Source organism: Phyllobates terribilis, unplaced genomic scaffold (genome assembly GCF_046119375.1).
Source record: "Phyllobates terribilis strain yellow unplaced genomic scaffold, ASM4611937v1 Scaffold_1__5_contigs__length_1240528914, whole genome shotgun sequence".
Taxonomy (NCBI): Eukaryota; Metazoa; Chordata; class Amphibia; order Anura; family Dendrobatidae; genus Phyllobates; species Phyllobates terribilis.
Window position 1 is genome coordinate 1203850366 of NW_027362761.1, and position 20026 is coordinate 1203870391.

Here is a 20026-nt window from a genome sequence, read left to right on the forward strand (position 1 = left end):
CACTGCTAGAAGGCCAAATATTTTTTCAGAGCTAGATGCAGACAAAAAATTATTTTCAGTTTGCAACCTGATGGAGGTCAGTATAGATGGACTAATAGAACAAGTCCCACACACAGCTAGAAGCCCAAATATTTTTTCAGAGGTAGAAGCAGAAAAAAATTATATTCAGTTTGCAACCTGATGGAGGTCTGTATAGATGGATTAATAGAACAAGTCCCACACACAGCTAGAAGCCCAATATTTTTTCAGAGGTAGATGCATAAAAAAAATATATTTAGTTTGCAATCTGATGGAGGTCAGTATAGATGGACTAATAGAACAAGTCCCACACACAGCTAGAAGCCCAAATATTTTTTCAGAGGTAGATGCAGAAAAAAATTATATTCAGTTTGCAACCTGATGGAGGTCTGTATAGATGGATTAATAGAACAAGTCCCACACACAGCTAGAAGCCCAAATATTTTTTCAGAGGTAGATGCAGAAAAAAATTATATTCAGTTTGCAACCTGATGGAGGTCTGTATAGATGGATTAATAGAACAAGTCCCACACACAGCTAGAAACCCAATATTTTTTCAGAGGTAGATGCAGAAAAAAAATATATTCAGTTTGCAATTTGATGGAGGTCAGTATAGATGGACTAATAGAGAAAGTCCCACACACTGCTAGAAGGCCAAATATTTTTTCAGAGCTAGATGCAGAAAAAAATTATATTCAGTTTGCAACCTGATGGAGGTCAGTATAGATGGACTAAGAGAACAAGTCCCACACACTTCTAGAAGCCCAAATATTTTTTCAGAGCTACATGCAGAAAAAAATTATATTCAATTTGCAACCTGATGGAGGTCAGTATAGATGGACTAATAGAATGATGCTATGCCCAAAAGATTTTACTTCACTAGGTGCAATAAAAAAATTGGTGTTCTATACACAGGTGATATATCTTGCAACACAGATAGGCTACTCCACTGACTAACACACTCTGCAATAGGCCAAAAAGGATTAGCTTTGCTAGATTCAGCCAAATGCTGTGAAACAAACTTGCACAGCACTGGCACAGACCTGCCTGGCAAAAACTGATAGGAACTGATGTAACCTAGTCCTGAAAAGGACTGCAATTACAATTAGTCTTTACTCCCACAATCTATCTATTTAAGAGCACAGACCTGAATGATAAAAGTCGTAGGAAATGCTGTAACTTAGTCCTTAAAAGGACTGCAATCACAACTATTCCCTACTCCCAAGCTATCTGTAGATTTGTGCGAAAATTGGCTTGAAATTAACAAGGTAAAGCGCACACAGCAACAGCGGTGCCGTCTAACACGCAGCTGCAGCAGTGATAAAATGGTGGCGACGGGGAAAATGGCTTGGTCTTATAGGGCAAGGACATGTGACATACACTGCCAATGACACATGCCCTTGTTTGTGTGAAAAAAAGCACTTCGCTCCGTGTGTGCGCTGCTGATAGGCTGACAGATTGCACCTCCCCACTGTAAATGCGGGAAAGAGAAAAAAAATGGAGATCTTCATTATTCCTGCAGAGATCCATCCCCTGCCCCTCCCCCCATCCCGCTGTACACTCAAACTGCGTATTAACATTAATTTTCATCATTACTGAGAAAAAATCCAGTTATGATTTTGGTGCACGAACAGTTATCGAACATAACCTCGAACAGCCGAATTTTTCTCAAATCGTTCGTGTTCGCCGAACGGCTCGAACACCACCCAAAACAGCTCGAATTTGAGATTGGCGAACAGTTCGAGTAGAACAACGCTCATCTCTACTCTATACCACATGAACATGGAATCATTACGGTCCAACGGTTACTAGAATCCTCTCACACCGATTCCAGGGTTTCCAGTCTTTGCATTGAACTTCTATGCATAGTTCTCACGGAGAACTTCTTTTTATTTCAAGATACCTATTACGTCCAAGTTAGGGGGACCGCAATGGGGTCCAATGTGGCCCCCGCATATGCAAATTGCTATATGGCTGCTTTCGAACAAGATGTCATCTATCCCCATGCATTATTTCAACAATTTTCCATCGTCTGGAAAAGGTATATAGATGACATCTTTTGCTTATGGGTGGGCCCACAAGAATCCCTAATGACATTTTTTTCGGACATCAATACAGCCTGGCCCAACCTCAACTTCACATTGACCCATGACCCGGACCATGTGAGCTTCCTGGACACTAAATTCATGAAAGACCAATATGGCAACCTCACTACTGATCTGTTCTCTAAATCCACTGATCGCAATAGCTTATTGCATTTCACTAGCAATCATCCCATGGCTATGAAACGCTCTACAAAATAAAATCAAAGTCAACATTGAAAACCATCAACGAGACACGGAGGCAAGGAAGAGGTCCAAATTCTCCCGCGATGCTGAAGACTACGCTCAGAATAAAGTCTACAAATGGCGAAACTACTCTTCCTCAACCTGAAATTCTTCTTACTACGACAGAACCCCCTCAGATGCCTCTACGTCAGGCTCAGAAATGGACAGACAGGATCACCATTCTCCCTCTGCTCCTTTTTTAGGCCAACCTCGTCGAACATACAGAAGAAGACGCGGCGGGGCGGACGACGCCAGAAATATGGACTACACCCGAATCACGAGATCCAGAGCCAACCATTGGTGGTAAATATATCATCATATACTTTGAGTGTACCACAACTGTCTGTACTGCAGAAAGGTCTGTCATTTTGTCCAACTGGTAAATATAAAACTTTCAAACTGGACATGGAATTGCAACGCTTTTATCGTACACTACGATTAAAGGCCCACTTTTCCAAGTCCGTATCAACTTCAGATCAGATTACAGCTGACAACCGTGCCCTTATTACGGCCGCGGAATTTGGCTTACGTAATAAAATTAACTATAGACCACCACAGGGCACTCATGCTCTTGAAACTTTCATTGGTTTCATTGATAGGTCTTTTAAACAACTCCGTACCGACTGTAAAAGGGGTAGACTCCACTGCCAAAATAATCTCACACCACTAGACCAGCAAGCTCTTAGGGATCTCCAGGACAATAAATCATTAATCATCAAACCGGCCGACAAGGGCGGTGCAATTGTTATCATGAACAAAACTGATTATGTCAGTGAGGTAGAACGCCAGTTGGGTGACACCACTACTTACCGTCTACTATCATGTGAGCCCACATCACATTTAACCACATTAATTCAAACAACCATGGAGAATTATAAGAAGGCGGGAGTTATTGACTCCAAGACTAGCACATTTTTGATAAAAAAATTTCCCATTACTCCAGTTTTTTATATCCTGCCCAAAATACACAAGAATCTTCAACATCCCCCGGGCAGGCCTAGAGTAGCTTCAACGGACTCATTACTCTCCCCCCTCTCAATTTTCTTAGAGAAGATCCTCACACCGTTAACCCAACGCAGTCCGTCTTACCTTCTTGACACAGGGGCTTTCCTACAGAGCCTACGCGACACAGGACAGGTTCCATCCAATGCAATACTGGTATGTCTGGATGTTAAAGACCTTTACACCTCTATACCATATGAACATGGAATCATTACGGTCCAACGGTTACTAGAATCCTCTCACACCGATTCCAGGGTTTCCAGTCTTTGCATTGACCTTCTATGCATAGTTCTCACGGAGAACTTCTTTTTATTTCAAGATACCTATTACCTCCAAGCTAGGGGGACCGCAATGGGGTCCAATTTGGCCCCCCCCGTATGCAAATTGCTATATGGCTGCTTTCGAACAAGATGTCATCTATCCCCATGCATTATTTCAACAATTTTCCATCGTCTGGAAAAGGTATATAGATGACATCTTTTGCTTATGGGTGGGCCCACAAGAATCCCTAATGACATTTTTTTCGGACATCAATACAGCCGGCCCAACCTCAACTTCACATTGACCCATGACTCGGACCATGTGAGCTTCCTGGACACTAAATTCATGAAAGACCAATATGGCAACCTCACTACTGATCTGTTATCTAAATCCACTGATCGCAATAGCTTATTGCATTTCACTAGCAATCATCCCATGGCTATGAAACGCTCTATCCCCCAGTCTCAATTCAAAAAATCGTCACTGACGAACATCTCAGACAGACAAGACTACAGGAGATGCAGGATAAATTCATCCAAAGGGGATATCCTACATCCATTTGGGACTCTAAACACCAAAAACCTAGGCGTCCTAATCCGCCTATGAGAGACCGTATCCCTTTTGTACATACTTATCACCCATATGCATACATGATCCATAAAGCTATCAGTAGAGATGAGCGTTGTTCTACTCGAACTGTTTGCCAATCTCAAATTCGAGCTGTTTTGGGCGGTGTTCGAGCCGTTCGGCGAACATGAACAATTTGAGAAAAATTCGGCTGTTCGAGGTTATGTTCGATAACTGTTCGTGCACCAAAATCATAACTGGATTTTTTCTCAGTAATGATGAAAATTAATGTTAATACGCAGTTTGAGTGTACAGCGGGGTGGGGGGAGGGGCAGGGGATGGATCTCTGCAGGAACAATGAAGATCTCCATTTTTTTTTCTCTTTCCCGCATTTACAGTGGGGAGGTGCAATCTGTCAGCCTATCAGCAGCGCACAAACGGAGCGAAGTGCTTTTTTTCACACAAGCAAGGGCATGTGTCATTGGCAGTGTATGTCACATGTCCTTGCCCTATAAGACCAAGCCATTTTCCCCGTCGCCACCATTTTATCACTGCTGCAGCTGCGTGTTAGACGGCACCGCTGTTGCTGTGTGCGCTATACCTTGTTAATTTCAAGCTAATTTTCGCACAAATCTACAGATAGCTTGGGAGTAGGGAATAGTTGTGATTGCAGTCCTTTTAAGGACTAGGTTACAGCATTTCCTACGACTTTTATCAGGCAGGTCTGTGCTCTTAAATAGATAGATTGTGGGAGTAAAGACTAATTGTAATTGCAGTCCTTTTCAGGACTAGGTTACATCAGTTCCTATCAGTTTTTGCCAGGCAGGTCTGTGCCAGTGCTGTGCAAGTTTTTTTCACAGCATTTGGCTGAATCTAGCAAAGCTAATCCTTTTTGGCCTATTGCAGAGTGTGTTAGTCAGTGGAGTAGCCTATCTGTGTTGCAAGATATACCACCTGTGTATAGAATACCAATTTTTTTACTGCACCTAGTGAAGTAAAATCTTTTGGGCATAGCATCATTCTATTAGTCCATCTATACTGACCTCCATCAGGTTGCAAATTGAATATAATTTTTATCTGCATCTAGCTCTGAAAAAATATTTGGCCTTCTAGCAGTGTGTGGGACTTTCCCTATTAGTCCATCTATACTGACCTCCATCAGGTTGCAAATTAAAAATAATTTTTATCTGCATCTACCTCTGAAAAAATATTTGGGCTCCTAGCTGTGTGTGGGACTTGTTCTATTACTCCATCTATACTGACCTCCATAAGGTTGCAAACTGAATATATTTTTATCTGCATCTACCTCTGAAAAAATATTGGGCTTCTAGCTGTGTGTGGGACTTGTTGTATTAGTCCATCTATAGTGACCTCAATCAGGTTGCAAATTAAAAATAATTTTTATCTGCATCTACAGTACCTCTGAAAAAATATTTGGGCTTCTAGCTGTGTGTGGGACTTGTTCTATTAGTCCATCTATACTGACCTCCATCAGGTTGCAAATTGAATATAATTTTTATCTGCATCTAGCTCTGAAAAAATATTTGGCCTTCTAGCAGTGTGTGGGACTTTCTCTATTAGTCCATCTATACTGACCTCCATCAGGTTGCAAATTAAAAATAATTTTTATCTGCATCTAGCTCTGAAAAAATATTTGGCCTTCTAGCAGTGTGTGGGACTTTCTCTATTAGTCCATCTATACTGACCTCCATCAGGTTGCAAATTAAAAATAATTTTTATCTGCATCTACCTCTGAAAAAATATTTGGGCTTCTAGCTGTGTGTGGGACTTGTTCTATTAATCCATCTATACAGACCTCCATCAGGTTGCAAACTGAATGTAATTTTTTTCTGCATCTAGCTCTGAAAAAATATTTGGCCTTCTAGCAGTGTGTGGGACTTGTTCTATTAGTACACCTATACTGACCTCCATCAGGGTGCAAATTCAAAATAATTTTTTGTCTGCATCTAGCTCTGAAAAAATATTTGGCCTTCTAGCAGTGTGTGGGACTTTCTCTATTAGTCCATCTATACTGACCTCCATCAGGTTGCAAACTGAATATATTTTTTTTCTGCCTCTACCTCTGAAAAAATATTGGGCTTGTAGCTGTGTGTGTGGGACTTGTTCTATTAATCCATGTATACAGACCTCCATCAGGTTGCAAACTGAATAAAAAATTTTTCTGCATTTACCTCTGAAAAAATATTTGGGCTTCTAGCTGTGTGTGTGACTTGTTCTATTAGTCCATCTATACTGACCTCTAAAAGGTTGCAAATTGAATATAATTTTTTTCTGCATCTAACCCAGCCAATAGTTTTGGCCTAATACCACAGTTTGGCCACTCAGCTCTGCTCGGTTCCCATCCATTGTTTTTTTGTGCAAACAACTCCTGAGTTGTGAATTAGTTAACCACCAAAATGAGTGGAAAAAGGCCTGCTGCTGGTGGAAAGGGGAATAGGCGTGTTGGGAAGAGGAAAAATGGTTGTGTCCGTGGGGTAGGTGTTAAAGCAACAGTAACATCTGCAGAAGAAAGACCATCTTCCAGCCAAACTAAAATGTCTACTTCTTTTAGCGGACAATGTGATAAGATCCCTTTCTTACGGCCACGCCAATCGCTACAAATTCCAGATGAGGCACAAAAACAGCAGGTGCTTCAATGGATATCAAGTGCTCCTTTAAGTGGGCTCTCCTCCACATCAACTTCAACATCACAAATACTCCAGTCCTCAAAGGTGTCACCCCAATCGCACTTGCTTCCTCACAGCTCCCAAATCTCCAGCTGCCCGTCTGAGTATGGGGTAGAACAGATGGTTGAGTCTGCAGAGCTGTTTACTCATACTATAGCCTGGGAATCAGAGGTCGACTCCAGCGCTTCTGTGAATCCAGACGAGGAAATGATCTGCACTGATGCCCAGAATCTTTATGAGTCGGATCCAGGACCAGACGCAGAAGGTTCTGACCATAATGTAGACCCTCATTCCCAAACTGTAACTCCTGTTGGTGGAGACAGTGAGGAAGACGATGATAAGACTCAAATACCTGATTGGAGCGACAACTTTAGTTTTTTGTCAGGGCAGGAACAGGTTGGCTCTGAGGACGACGGGTGTGATAACGCACAGGGTGATGATGATGAGGTTGGAGATCCCACTTACTGTCAACCCACAGTCAGCCAAGAGATGAGGTCAGCAGAGGAGGTGGAGGAAGATGCTTGTGACGACGAGGTCAGGTTGCGCCTTCCTGGACAGAGACGTAGTACTGGAAGCACGTCAACAGCTGCATCCTCAAACACAACTCTGCCTCTCACCACAAGTCGTGGTGGCTCTTCAAGTCGCATGGGTGCTAAGCCTTGCATAGCCTGGGCATTTTTTAAGATCGATAAAGATGACCCAACTCGTGTTATCTGTAACATTTGTCAGCAAAAGCTAAGTAGAGGCCAAAAAATACATAGTTTGAGTACTTCATGCATGAAACGGCACATGGACATGAAGCATAAGTTGCAGTGGGAAGCTCAGTGTGCTACAATGCGGCCTAGCCGGCCGGGCCAACCACCGTCTGCCATATCTTGTGCATCCGCGGCCTCTTCATCCTCTGTGACTGGGGGGACAGCAGTCACACCTGTTTTGGGGCGCAGACCTGCCACCTCTTTACCCGCAACAGCCAGTGTGATTGGCAGGTCATCATTTTCTTTGGAGGTGGTAACACCAGCTGTTGTTGAGCGCTGTCCGACATCGATAGCACCACCTTTGGATCAAGGCAACCTAACATGTCCGCCTGCTTCTTCCTCACAGACCGGCAGTTTGCCGGGGACACCCTTATCAACCCCGTCTAAGCACAATAGCCAGCCCTCGATCCCTCAGATGTGGACAAGTAAAAGACCATTTCCTCCTAGCCATGAGAAAGCTAAGAGGTTGAATTTCACCATTGCAAGCTCTTGGCTACAGAAATGCTGCCTTTCCGCCTGGTGGACACAGAGGATTTTCGAGACCTTATGTCCGTCGCAGTGCCCCAGTACCAGATGCCCAGTCGGCACTACTTCTCAAAGAAAGGTGTGCCTGTGCTCCACCAGCATGTCGCACACAACATCACCGCTTCTTTGAGAAACTCTGTGTGTGACAGGGTGCATTTCACCACAGACACTTGGACGAGTAGGCATAGACAGGGGCGTTACATGTCGCTGACTGGGCACTGGGTAACTATGGTGACAGCAGGACAAGGGGCTGCTGTCCAAGTCTTGCCGTCCCCACGAGTTGTGCGTCAATCCTCTTTATGTCAAAGTTCCTCCACTGCTTCTGCCTCCTCAACCTCCTCTCGGTCTTCCACCTGCACCCAAAGCCTGTCTGGTCATGCCACAAGCTTTCTAACTGCGCAGAAGGGATCCTGCACACCTCCTTACTATGCTGGCAGTAGGGCTCAACGTCATCAGGCGGTTTTTACATTGAAATGTCTGGGAAATGTGAGTCACACAGCTGAGGAGTTGTGGTCAGCTCTGGAGAACCAATTTCATGAATGGTTGTCTCCACTGGACCTGAAACCAGGGAAGGCCGTGTGCGACAATGCTGCAAACCTGGGTGCGGCCCTTCGCCCGGGCAATGTCACACACGTGCCTTGTATGGCTCACGTGTTGAACCTGGTTGTCCAGCAATTTTTAGCCCACTATCCCAGACTAGATGGCCTTCTGCAGAGGGCTCGGTCGCTGTGTGCTCACTTCCGCGGTTTGCATCCCGCAGCTCAGCGACTTACATCTCTACAGAAGTCGTTGGGCCTGCCACTTCACCGGCTAAAATGCGATGTGCCTATCCGGTGGAATTCAACTCTGCACATGTTGCAGTGACTGTGGCAGCACCGACAAGCCCTGGTGCAATACGTTCTGACGTATAGCCTGGGCAAATCACGCTGGAGGAGTGGTCTCAGATCAGGGACCTATGCACCCTTCTGCACAGTTTTGAAATGGCGATGAAGATGTTTAGTGCTGACGATGCCATTATCAGCATGACTATTCCGGTGATTTACATGCTGGAGCACATGTTAAACAGAATTCGGAGTCAGGTGGTGGCACAAGAGGACGTGGAGGAAGTAGAGGAGGAGGAGTTGTATGCGGAAGGGCTAACATCTGCAAGGTCCAGACGGTCGGCAGCACCAAGGCGGCAGGCATGTGAGGGTGGGGGAGATGGTTTTACCAGGGCGCATGGTAGCAGCCAAACTAGTGAGGAAGGTGCAGGAGCACAGGAAGAAGTGGAGGACGAACTGATGGAAGACTCATCAGATGAGGGAGACCTTGATCACATTTCTGTTGTGCGAGGTTGGGGGGAGAGGACAGAGGAAGGAAGCATGATTGTTACCTCGCCACCAACACAACAGGGACTTGGTGCTCCTGGATGCGCAACACACATGAGTGCCTTCTTGCTGCACTACCTGCAACATGACCCTCGAATTGTGAGAATTAGAAATAATCCTGACTACTGGGTTGCCACACTGTTAGATCCCCGGTAAAAAAGTAAATTTGCAGAAATTATTCCTGCCATAGAAAGGGATGCACGCATGCAGGAGTATCAGCAGAGACTGTTGCAGAATCTTACATGTGCTTTTCCACAAAATACCAGTGGTGCACGTAGTGAATCTCACAGTTCCAACTTGCCAACCGTGAGACCGTCAAGTGTTCAGCACTCAAACCGTAACAGAACCACAGTATCTGCTGGTAACATCAATTTTGCGCAATCATTTCACCACTTTTTTAGCCCATCCTTTGCAAGGCCGCAGGAGACAAGAAGTCTGACACATAGTCAACGCCTAGAGACGATGGTACAGGAGTAAACATTGAAGCCATGACTGTGTCACTGGACCCTTGCTCTTTTTGGGCTTCCAATCTGGATAAATGGCCGGAGCTAGCCACTTACGCCTTGGAGATCTTGTCATGCCCCGCAGCCAGCGTTCTGTCTGAACGTGTGTTCAGCGCTGCTGGTGGTGTGCTGACAGATAAGAGCACGCAGCTCTGCACTGATAATGTAGACAGACTCACGTTCATAAAGATGAACAAATCATGGATCCGAAACGACTTTTCTACCCCTGTGTCATCCTGGGGAGAGTAAAAGCTTGATGATTGGTTAAAATCACCCTACCAACCGTTTTAAGCTTTCAAATTACTAATCATGTTTATCTGTATCTTGGCTGGAAAATAATTTGGGCTTTGTAGCAGTGTGCAGCACTGATTCTATTAGGCCATCTATAATAAGCTCCACCAGATTTAAAATTACTAATCATGTTTATCTGTATCTTGACTGGAAAATAATTTGGGCTTTGTAGCAGTGTGCAGCACTGATCCTATTAGGCCATCTATACTAAAGCTTCACCAGATTTAAAATTAATAATAATTTTTAGCTGCATCTAGCCCGGAAAATAATTTTGGGGCTCCGAGATGCGCAAGACACATAAGTGCCTTTTTGCTGCACTACCTGCAGCATGACCCTCATATTGTCAGAATTCGAAGTAATCATGACTACTGGGTTGCCACACTCTTAGATCCCCCAAACTTTTCGATCAACCTTTTAATTTTAATAAAGACCAAAAAAATGGTCATTTTTGAAATTATAAGCATTAGCAGGTTGTTAGAAACTGAAATCAAACAGTTTTCAACTCAAAACTTTATTCTAGGTGATTTTACATTTTCACATAGGACCCCTTGTTCGAAAGGAGCTTCTGAACTCTCTCGTCCATTGAATTTGTCAGGTTTTGGATGGTTTCTGCTTCAATTGTTTTGCATGAGGACAGAATACCCTCCCAGAGCTGTTGCTTAGATGTGAACTGCCTCCCGCCATCATAGACACTCCTTTTAATGATGCTCCAAAGGTTCTGAATGGGGTAGAGGTCAGGGGAGCATGGGGGTCACACCATAAGTTTGTCCCCTTTTATGACCATATCAGCCAGAGATGCAGATGTTTTATGTGCAGCATGAGATGGTGCATTATCATGCAAAAAAATGATCTTGCTGTGAAATACACGGTTCTTCTTCTTGAATCATGGCAGGAAGTGCTGTTTGAGAAAATCCACATACATTATGGAGTTCATCTTTAGCGCCTTCAGGGATCCTAAAGGGGCCGACAATCTCTCTCCCCATGATTCCAGCCCAAAACATTACTCCACCTTCTCCTTGTTGGCGCTGTAGCCGTGTTTGCGTGGGGTGTCCATCAACCAGCCATCCTCCACTCCATCCATCTGGACCATCGAGCGCTGCATGGCACTCATTCGTGAACAAAACAGTTTTGAAATCAGTCTTCATGTAATGTTTGGCCCACTGGAGCCGTTTCTGCTTGTGTGAAGTGGATAGAGGAGGTCGACAGGATGGCGTATGCACAGCTGCAAACCTCTGAAGGACCCTGCATCTTGTTGTTCGGGGGACGTTGGAGGCACCAGCAGCTTCAAAAACTTGTCTGCTGCTATGACAAGGCTTTTTTGCCGCTGCTCTTTCAACCTGACGTAATTGCCTGTAGGAAAGAGTCCTCAATTTGCCCTTATCAGCACGCACACGTGTGTACTGTGAATCAGCTAAATACTTCTTGATTGCCAAGACACTTCATCCTGATCATCGCACAATGTTGATTGTAGTCATGCCTTGACCTAAACACTCCACAATTTGTTGCTTCTCAGCAGCCGACACATCCTTTTTCTTTCCCATTTTGGCAGAAAATGTAGGCTGTTTAATAATGTGAGACAGCCTTCTTAAGTAGTCTTGCCTTTCATTGGACACACCTGCCAAACTAATTAGCACAGGTGTCTGCAATTGCTTACAGTGATATAAAGAGCCCTGACACACATCACCATCAATGAGTTTAACCGACAAACAAATTCTTCCCTTATCACTCCTAAACACTTTTTGCATAATAATTTGGAACACAGTGTACATGTGCTTTTCCACAAAACACCAGTGGTTCACGTAGTGAATCTTACAGTTCTAACTTGCCAACCGTGGTCTGTATGGAGTTGTTCAATAAAGGGCCCAAAATTAAGATAACATAGATGGGAGAGGTCTCTATGAATAGGAATTCCTAAGTATTTGATACCCTGTGAGGGCCATGCAAAGGGAAAGTTGGACTGGATGGAATCCTATATGGATTTGGGGAGGGGGACATCGAGGGCCTCAGACTTCGCTGCATTGATTTTAAAATTTGACCATGTAACAAAGTGATCTATTTCAGCCATAACAGCATGGATGGATATATGTGATTGAGTGATATATACTAGGACATCATCAGCAAATAGAGAGCACTTGTACTCGGTGCCTCCCACCTCAATCCACCTAATATTGGGGTTATGGCAAATTGATGAGAGCAGGTGCTCCGTCACTAGGATGTATAAGAGAGGGGACAGAGAACATCCCTGCCTTGTCCCATTGGTGATTGTGAAAGGTGATGAAAATGTTCTGACGCGCCCTCTGGGCCTTGGGACACCCGGAGCCGGACCCTTTTTGGTGGATGCTGGTGGTTGTAGTCTCCGAGGCGGCGACCCGGTTCCGTGGCTCAGGGCGGTCAAACCAGTGGCGGAACTATTTATGTGGTTTTGATCTTTAAATGTCCGACTACGCCACCCGTGGATTGCGGTTAGAGTGAACCGCCGCTCCAGGGCAGACTGCTGAGGCTGGTGTTGTGGGTGCAGCAGAGCGTAGCATAACTCCCCTCGGGAGGAGTATAGCCTCAGGGCAGTGTATGCGGAGGATGGGGGTGATGGTGCAGGGCAGCAGCAGTAACGACACGGAGTCAGTGATGCAGTCCAGGGCCTTTACTCACAGTTCTTATTATCCAGACCACGTCTGCAGGTAACGGCTGCCCATGTCGTACTGTGCTCACCAGGTGAGGGGCTCAGACAACTCCCAGATAACTTTGGAGCGCTTCACAGGACCCCCTTTGTGTGTCCTTTGTCTGGCCTTTCTTACCAACCCTTCTGTCCGGCTGCCTCGGGCCCCCTCTTGGTAAACTTGGCGCCAGTTACCCTGACCCTATGTGGTGCCTTCCTAGCGGGTGTAGCGAGGGGCTGCGCCACATAAAATGTCACAGCATCCTGTTTCTAGCTGAGGGTCGTTTCCTGCCTCCACTAGTTTCGGGGACCGGTCTCCCCCTTTGGCCTGACCCCTCCACGCAGGTGGATTCGGGCGTGCGGTGGCGACTCGCCCGTCCGCACCCCTGGGATCCCTTCATTTCTCGTTCCTGGAGCCTTCGCCGCACCTCTTCCTTCCTTCTCCCTCTTCCAGGCCTGGGCCTCTGTTACTAGGCCCGCCTCCGGAGCAGAGCTCATGCAGAGCCCCTGCTCCCTGCCACTTCTGCTCAGACTTCTCTGCACTGAACTAAGATGGTGCCCACCTTTTATACTCCCTTCTCAATGCACCCAGGAACTGCTTCCTCCCTGCTCCTGCACTACAGGGTTCCCCTTCCTCAGTGTTCCCTCCCCCCACTCCAGCCAGGGACAGGGACTGTCGTGCCCATCTCAGGGGCATATTGGTCGCCCTGCCCCACGGCAATGTGGTGTAATGCATGCAGGTGTCGGGTCCTGATCCACACTCCATCCTTACCTGAGAGTGAGATATCACACCTCTGGGTGAGGTGCAATACCTCTGTAGCAACCGAGCCCTCAGGGTGCTACAGTTCCATTTATCTTCAGCCTAGGTGACGTATTGCGATACAGGGCCGTGATTTTGGCTATCAAAGGGTCCCCTAGACCCCTACCCCAAGCTTTTTAAGAGAATCATATATGGCGTGCCAGGAGACTCTATGGAATGCTTTCTCAGCATCCAACGAGACTATCTAATTACAAATTTTTAACTGCATCTAGCCCAGGAAATACTTTGTGCCAAGTAGCAGTGTCTGCTAGTCAGTGGATTATCCCGGCTGTTAAGCAAGCTACACCACCTGTAGTTTGGACACTTAATTTTTTCAAAGGAAATGCTTCGGGACCACGGGATACTCAGTGAAGAGCATCAGGAGGCACCCTAAGGCATAGGGGCTGGGACTGGCAGTAGGATGCCTTGCGGTTGACAGCCGATCTCGATCCTTATAAAAGCTTTTTAACTGCAGCAGCTTTAGAGGACGCTACTGGAGCTGGAATTACGCGGCTGCTGGCATGAGACTTGCCCTCCAATAGATCCTTGTAAATGGATTTAAAGTGTATTCATTCAAATTAGAGAGACAATTTAAATTAAAAAGCTTAGAGCTGCCTCCACCACAGGGGGGCTCGCTCGACCCACCAGCGGACAGGCACCAGTATTGGGAGAGGGGGGCTGGCCGTCAGGGTTCACCGCGGCTCTGGCACAAACCCGGCGACGCGGAGGTGGCACGGGCAGGAGCGGACTGAACGTGTCGGCTTCTCACTTTTTGGATTTTAGAAGGGCATGACATGCCTATATCTGTGTCTCCCCCTCCTTTTACTCCTCCACCTCTTTTCTTTTCGCATGACTATATGTACTTGTCACTTTTGCATGTGTTAGTTGTGTCTTCTGAGCAGTTTGTCAGCTTTTGGACACCTTTGAAGGTGTTTTCTATGTGTTTCTATGTTTTTTTGTTTGCCTGCCATTGGTTTTAACGGTGTTCGAAGGTGTTCGACGAACAGTTCGACGAACAGTTCGGCGAACACACGGGTGTTCGACGAACCGAACCGAACTCGAACACTACGGGGGTGGCTCAACACTAGCTATCAGAAGACACTGGGGCATTTTGAGTTCAGGCTATCCAGACATCCCCTCTTTTCAGACACCATTTTAACCGTGCTTCAAACGATCCTTAAATCTGAGAGATAGTCTGATACGGGCGGACATAGGGAGCCAATGTTCAGGTACAAGACAGAGGTTCCTCCAAAACCCCAGAAATGGCACTTTTCCCTGTCTATAATGTAACAACGTGTTACGAGGTAACACTGTTCACCACCCACTATCTGGGAAGAGGTATAAGGTCAAGGACTACTTCACATGTGACACGTCATTCGTGGTCTATCTAATTAAATGTCCTTGCGGTCTCGTTTACATTGGGGAGACCACGCAACCCATTAGAGATCGTATCTCTAAACATAAATCTACCATTCGCTGCAAGAACCTGTTATTGCCCATTCCATTTCACTTTCATTCAGCAGGTCATCAAATTTCACAACTTAAATTCCAAATATTAGAACAGGATTTAACACCACGCAGGGGTGGGGATCGTGTACGCCTTCTCAAACAAAGGGAGGCTTTTTGGATACATGAGTTACAGTCCCTTGCTCCCAGGGGTCTCAATAGGGACTACGACCTATTGTCCTTTATTTGAAACATTGTGATGAGATATACCATTCATTCTATGTGATATTCTAATGACATATTATTGATATCCTTCTAATAATTGTGTATTGATACTTCATTTCAGAAAAGCATTTTTTACTGTATCTCTACTGATGTCACCTCCATATGACTCATCTTGCCACCTGGACATAGGACTGCTCAAGCACGATGCACCTTGATGTCACCTCTGATGCACTACTGATGTCACCTTCATATGACTCATCTTGCCACCTGGACATAGGACTGCTCAAGCACGATGCACCTTGTCTAGGTGATCTGCCTTCCTTTTCAAAAATCTGCTTCCCAAGCTCCCCTTCGAGTTCTTTTCCCTGGTGGAACGCAAGCTCTCATGCATGGAACGCGCTTGACTTCCGGTTTGCGCGTATCCGGTGACGTCACTTCCGGAAACGTCACTTCCGGTTCTCCGTGGAACGCACGCACATACAGCAGCATTGCTGGGTGCGTTCCACCCACAGTCACCACCTCATTAGCCACGTCCATCACGCCTCCGCCCCACCTCAGGCTTATAAATAGCGGCAATTACAAACCTACAAGGTCACTCCTCCCACAACTAGCGGTGGACTCCGCGTTGGATTCACAGGACCACTACCTGGATGCACAGGTACTCCCTAATAGCACCATATGCGGCACCCCCAACTATTATTGTGAGCTCTGTATCTGACTCTCTGACTCACATCCTCCTACAGGACTGACCTCTACTTCTAGAAACTTTTTGCCTATTTCCTCTGGACTTACTCCAATCCACACCTGGTATGTGTCATTTTTGAGGCTTCCCCATTGTTATTATGCTATGTTATAGATGTTCTCAATGCCGGCGTATGATCATTATGTAATTCTACTTTTTGCTCTATTTTGCATTTTCATATTATAATCTATGGTGTCCATTTATGCTTATAGATTGTATTGATGAAGGCCACTGATTGGCCGAAACGTCTACTGCTCTTTTGGATTGGACTATGATTGGAATAAATTTTCACATTTATTTATATATCTTGAGTGCCGAGGTTATTTACTTGATATATAACACAGGCCTGGGCGGACGCCTGCGTTCTAGTAGCGTATGGCTTCGGGGAAGAGGACGATTACAGGACAAAAGAAATAGAACTATTACATTTTATATTTAATCCAAAAGAGAGGCAGTGTTTAGGAAACATTTATACAAGGATTTTACGAAGGAGACATTACAATACATAGGCAGTTACACAAAATAATAAGGATTAAAGAAGAAACTTACTCTATACAGTTCGCAGGTACGAATAGGTGGAGGAGGGGCTCCCCAATTTGATTTGAGCATTATCGAACGCGATCCGTTGCTTATAATGTCTATACCCCCCTAGCAAAGAACATTGATCAATCTTCCTTTGGCTCTCTTATTCTGAAGGGAAAAATCGGCCCACACATCCCTGTGATGACATCATGTGGGCTCGGGCTCCACCCTTAATGTTTGTATTAAAAACCATTTTTTGGGGATAACTTATCGCTCGTTGATTGCAGAAGCTTGCAAACTATACAATTTTTTCCATTATGATTTTACCTTCATTTAGAGACTGTGAATGGCATAGTTTTGATCCTTTATTCTGGTGCTTTTGTGCTAGAGCTCTACAGAGGCGTTTACGGCTATGAAAAAATGAGCCTCTTAATCCTTGGCTGACCCTTCCACTAAAAGTATGGGTCCCATTATTATCAGAATTATGGAACTTCAGTTATCCCATAGTTAATATCGCCTCCTAAAATCCTGCAGTCTTTGTTAAACCCCGTTTGAGACAAAACAAGCCATTTTCTCTTTCCTTTCCTCTCTGCCCATATTCTGGAAAGTGCCACTCTATCCCAGGTCTGTGCTAAGAGGAAATGCATTTGTATGTTAAGTAGAGTAGGCCATTGAGCTTCTTGCACTGTTATTTGCATACGGACAGCTGCGTGGAGTGTCAGCTCTTCTCTCGTGACAAAAGATGGATAAGTGAGGGGTGAGAGGGGCTTCAGGGGAAGCAAGAAAGGATATGCTCAATATCTTTATGACAATATATAGTTAACATGTATGTATGTATTTATATATATATACATATATATATATATATATATATATATAAATACATACATGTTAACATACATTTTAATTCAGTCTGACGGCCACTTGGTATCAGGGGCACACTTTTTTATTTTAGGCTATAGCCCAAGTGTCTAGTATTTAGTAGTATTTTTCCTCAGTATTTGAAAGCCAAAACCAGAAGAGGAACAATCAGAGAAAAGGTATAAAGCCACGGCCCCACTACCAGTATTTGGTCAGTATTGAGTGGGAGCCAAAACCAGGAGTGTGTGATAAATGCAGAATTGGTGCACTTGTTTCAATTATACCTTTTCTCAGATTTTTCCTCACCTGATTTTGCCTCCCAGTCCTAGGAAAATACTGACCGAATACCGACAAAATACTGATAGGAGGGCCATGTTCTATGTAGCAGAGATGCCGTTCCCTTCACCGCCACGACCCTGGACCGGCGTCTTCAGGCTCCCGTCCTGCTGCTACTGTGGCGCGCACTGCGTGCAGCTTCCCGGATACTGTGTTTAGGGTGCACGCGCTCTCTCTCTCCTAAAAAGTCCCCGGCCATTGGCCAGAGGACTTCCCCTTTTTAAAGCACCACCTCCAATATGGAGGTGCATGTGCAAGGTTGTTGTACCGTGTGCTAACACTTGCTCCAGCCCTCAGGTTCCGCTGCCTGTCAGTCCTGCTCGCCAGCCTGTCTGTCCATCCAGTCTGCCAGCCTGTCTACAGTTCTGTCCTCCAGTCTGTCTACAGCCATGCCCGCAAGCCTGCTTACCTGGAGCACCTGCCTGTTACCTGTGGTGCCCGCCAGCCTGCCTACCCGGAGCACCTATCTGGCTATCTGCCGTACCAGCCTGCTCTTCAACCCAGACCACCTGTCTGCCTTCCTGCCATGCTTATCCGCTGTACCGGTCTGTTCCTGTCATCTGACCCGCGGGAGCCAACTGCTCTCACACAAGGTCGGTCCCAGAGTGGCACCTGGTCCCCCTGCCCGGTTCCTCCCTGGTTCATGGAGTTGACTGAGCCGCTGTGTGACCTTGGTCGGACCATGTAGGTACTTAGTCACGCCCCTCTGGTCCCTTCTTACACGGAAGCACAGAGGGTCCACCACCCAGATCTGTAACAGTCTAATAGAAACAAGTACACCTAATCTGCATCTTTGACAAGCCACAAATACTGATACTGGAGCTGTAGCCTTAGGGTATTTATTTAAGTATTTAAATTTTAAGTGACTGAGTATTTGTATTATATGATATTATTTAAGCATTATTTATTTATTTAAGTATTCAATTACCGTATATACTCGTGTATAAGCCGACTTTTTCAGCTTATTTTTTACACTGAAAAAAGCTCCCCTCGGCTTATTCTCGAGTACATACTTACATTCCGGCTGTTGAGGGTGTTGGGGGGGGTTGCAGCGGCGGAGAAGTGGTGCATAGATAGTAGCCAGCTGCGGCAGCTATCACGTGTTCCCGATGATAAAGAAAATTAATATTCACTCTTCTCCATGCCCATCAAAGAGTGGGTGACATTTTGGGCAATCTCACAATGTTACTACTCTAATACACACCAGATTTTCCATATGACATTTTAACCCTTGATCTCCCATCCATCAGGATTTATTCTCTATTATATTCCCACCTGGTGTTTGTGAGATTTCTCCTTCCGAGCAGGAAACACAGTCATAGCAGCAATCTTGGTGCCTGAGCTTAGGAGCTTTTCTATATCCAGGCGCACACTTTTCATTACATCGGGAGAGCGGGCGCTGAAAATGGATTTCATACAATGAATTAATTTTACAAAATGCAACTTCTGTTATAAAACTTGGAGCAGATCATTATGGGAAATATTTAATAAATAACTACATATGACTCAAAATTTTCTGTTTCTTATATTCCCTAATTAATAATTAAAATAGTTTTTTAAAGTTTCATAATCTGCTGTCAATATCAGACCAGTGGAGATCTGACTCTTGGTCACCTGTCAATCAGCTGTTTTAAGGGGTCACTATATTGTGGCCTGCTCATTGCTTACGTGGTTCTGTATACCAGAACATCACACATAAGTAACTGTTGTGCTGGGGGATGCAGCTTTGTTTCAGTCAAGGGAACAGAGATCCCAACTAGAGTTGAGCCACCCCCGTAGTGTTCGAGTTCGGTTCGGTTCGTCGAACACCCGTGTGTTCGCCGAACTGTTCGTCGAACACCTTCGAACACCGTTAAAACCAATGGAAGGCAAACAAAAACACATAGAAACACATAGAAAACACCTTCAAAGGTGTCCAAAAGCTGACAAACTGCTCAGAAGACACAACTAACACATGGAAAAGTGAAAAGTACATATAGTCATGCGAAAAGAAAAGAGGTGGAGGAGTAAAAGGAGGGGGAGACACAGATATAGGCATGTCATGCCCTTCTAAAATCCAAAAAGTGAGAAGCCGACACGTTCAGTCCGCTCCTGCCCGTGCCACCTCCGTGTCGCCGGGTTTGTGCCAGAGCCGCG

At 45.3% G+C, this 20026-nt stretch overlaps 1 protein-coding gene across 1 annotated transcript in view; it reads right to left on the reverse strand.

Annotated features, from left to right (window-relative positions):
• Positions 1-20026, reverse strand: part of LOC141220998 (vomeronasal type-2 receptor 26-like) — an 84627-nt gene that overhangs the window by 23800 nt on the left and 40801 nt on the right. Inside the window, exon 3 of the mRNA XM_073666448.1 lies at positions 19166-19289. Within this exon, the coding sequence (XP_073522549.1) occupies positions 19166-19289 (124 nt within the window). The remainder of the gene's footprint in view (positions 1-19165; positions 19290-20026) is intronic.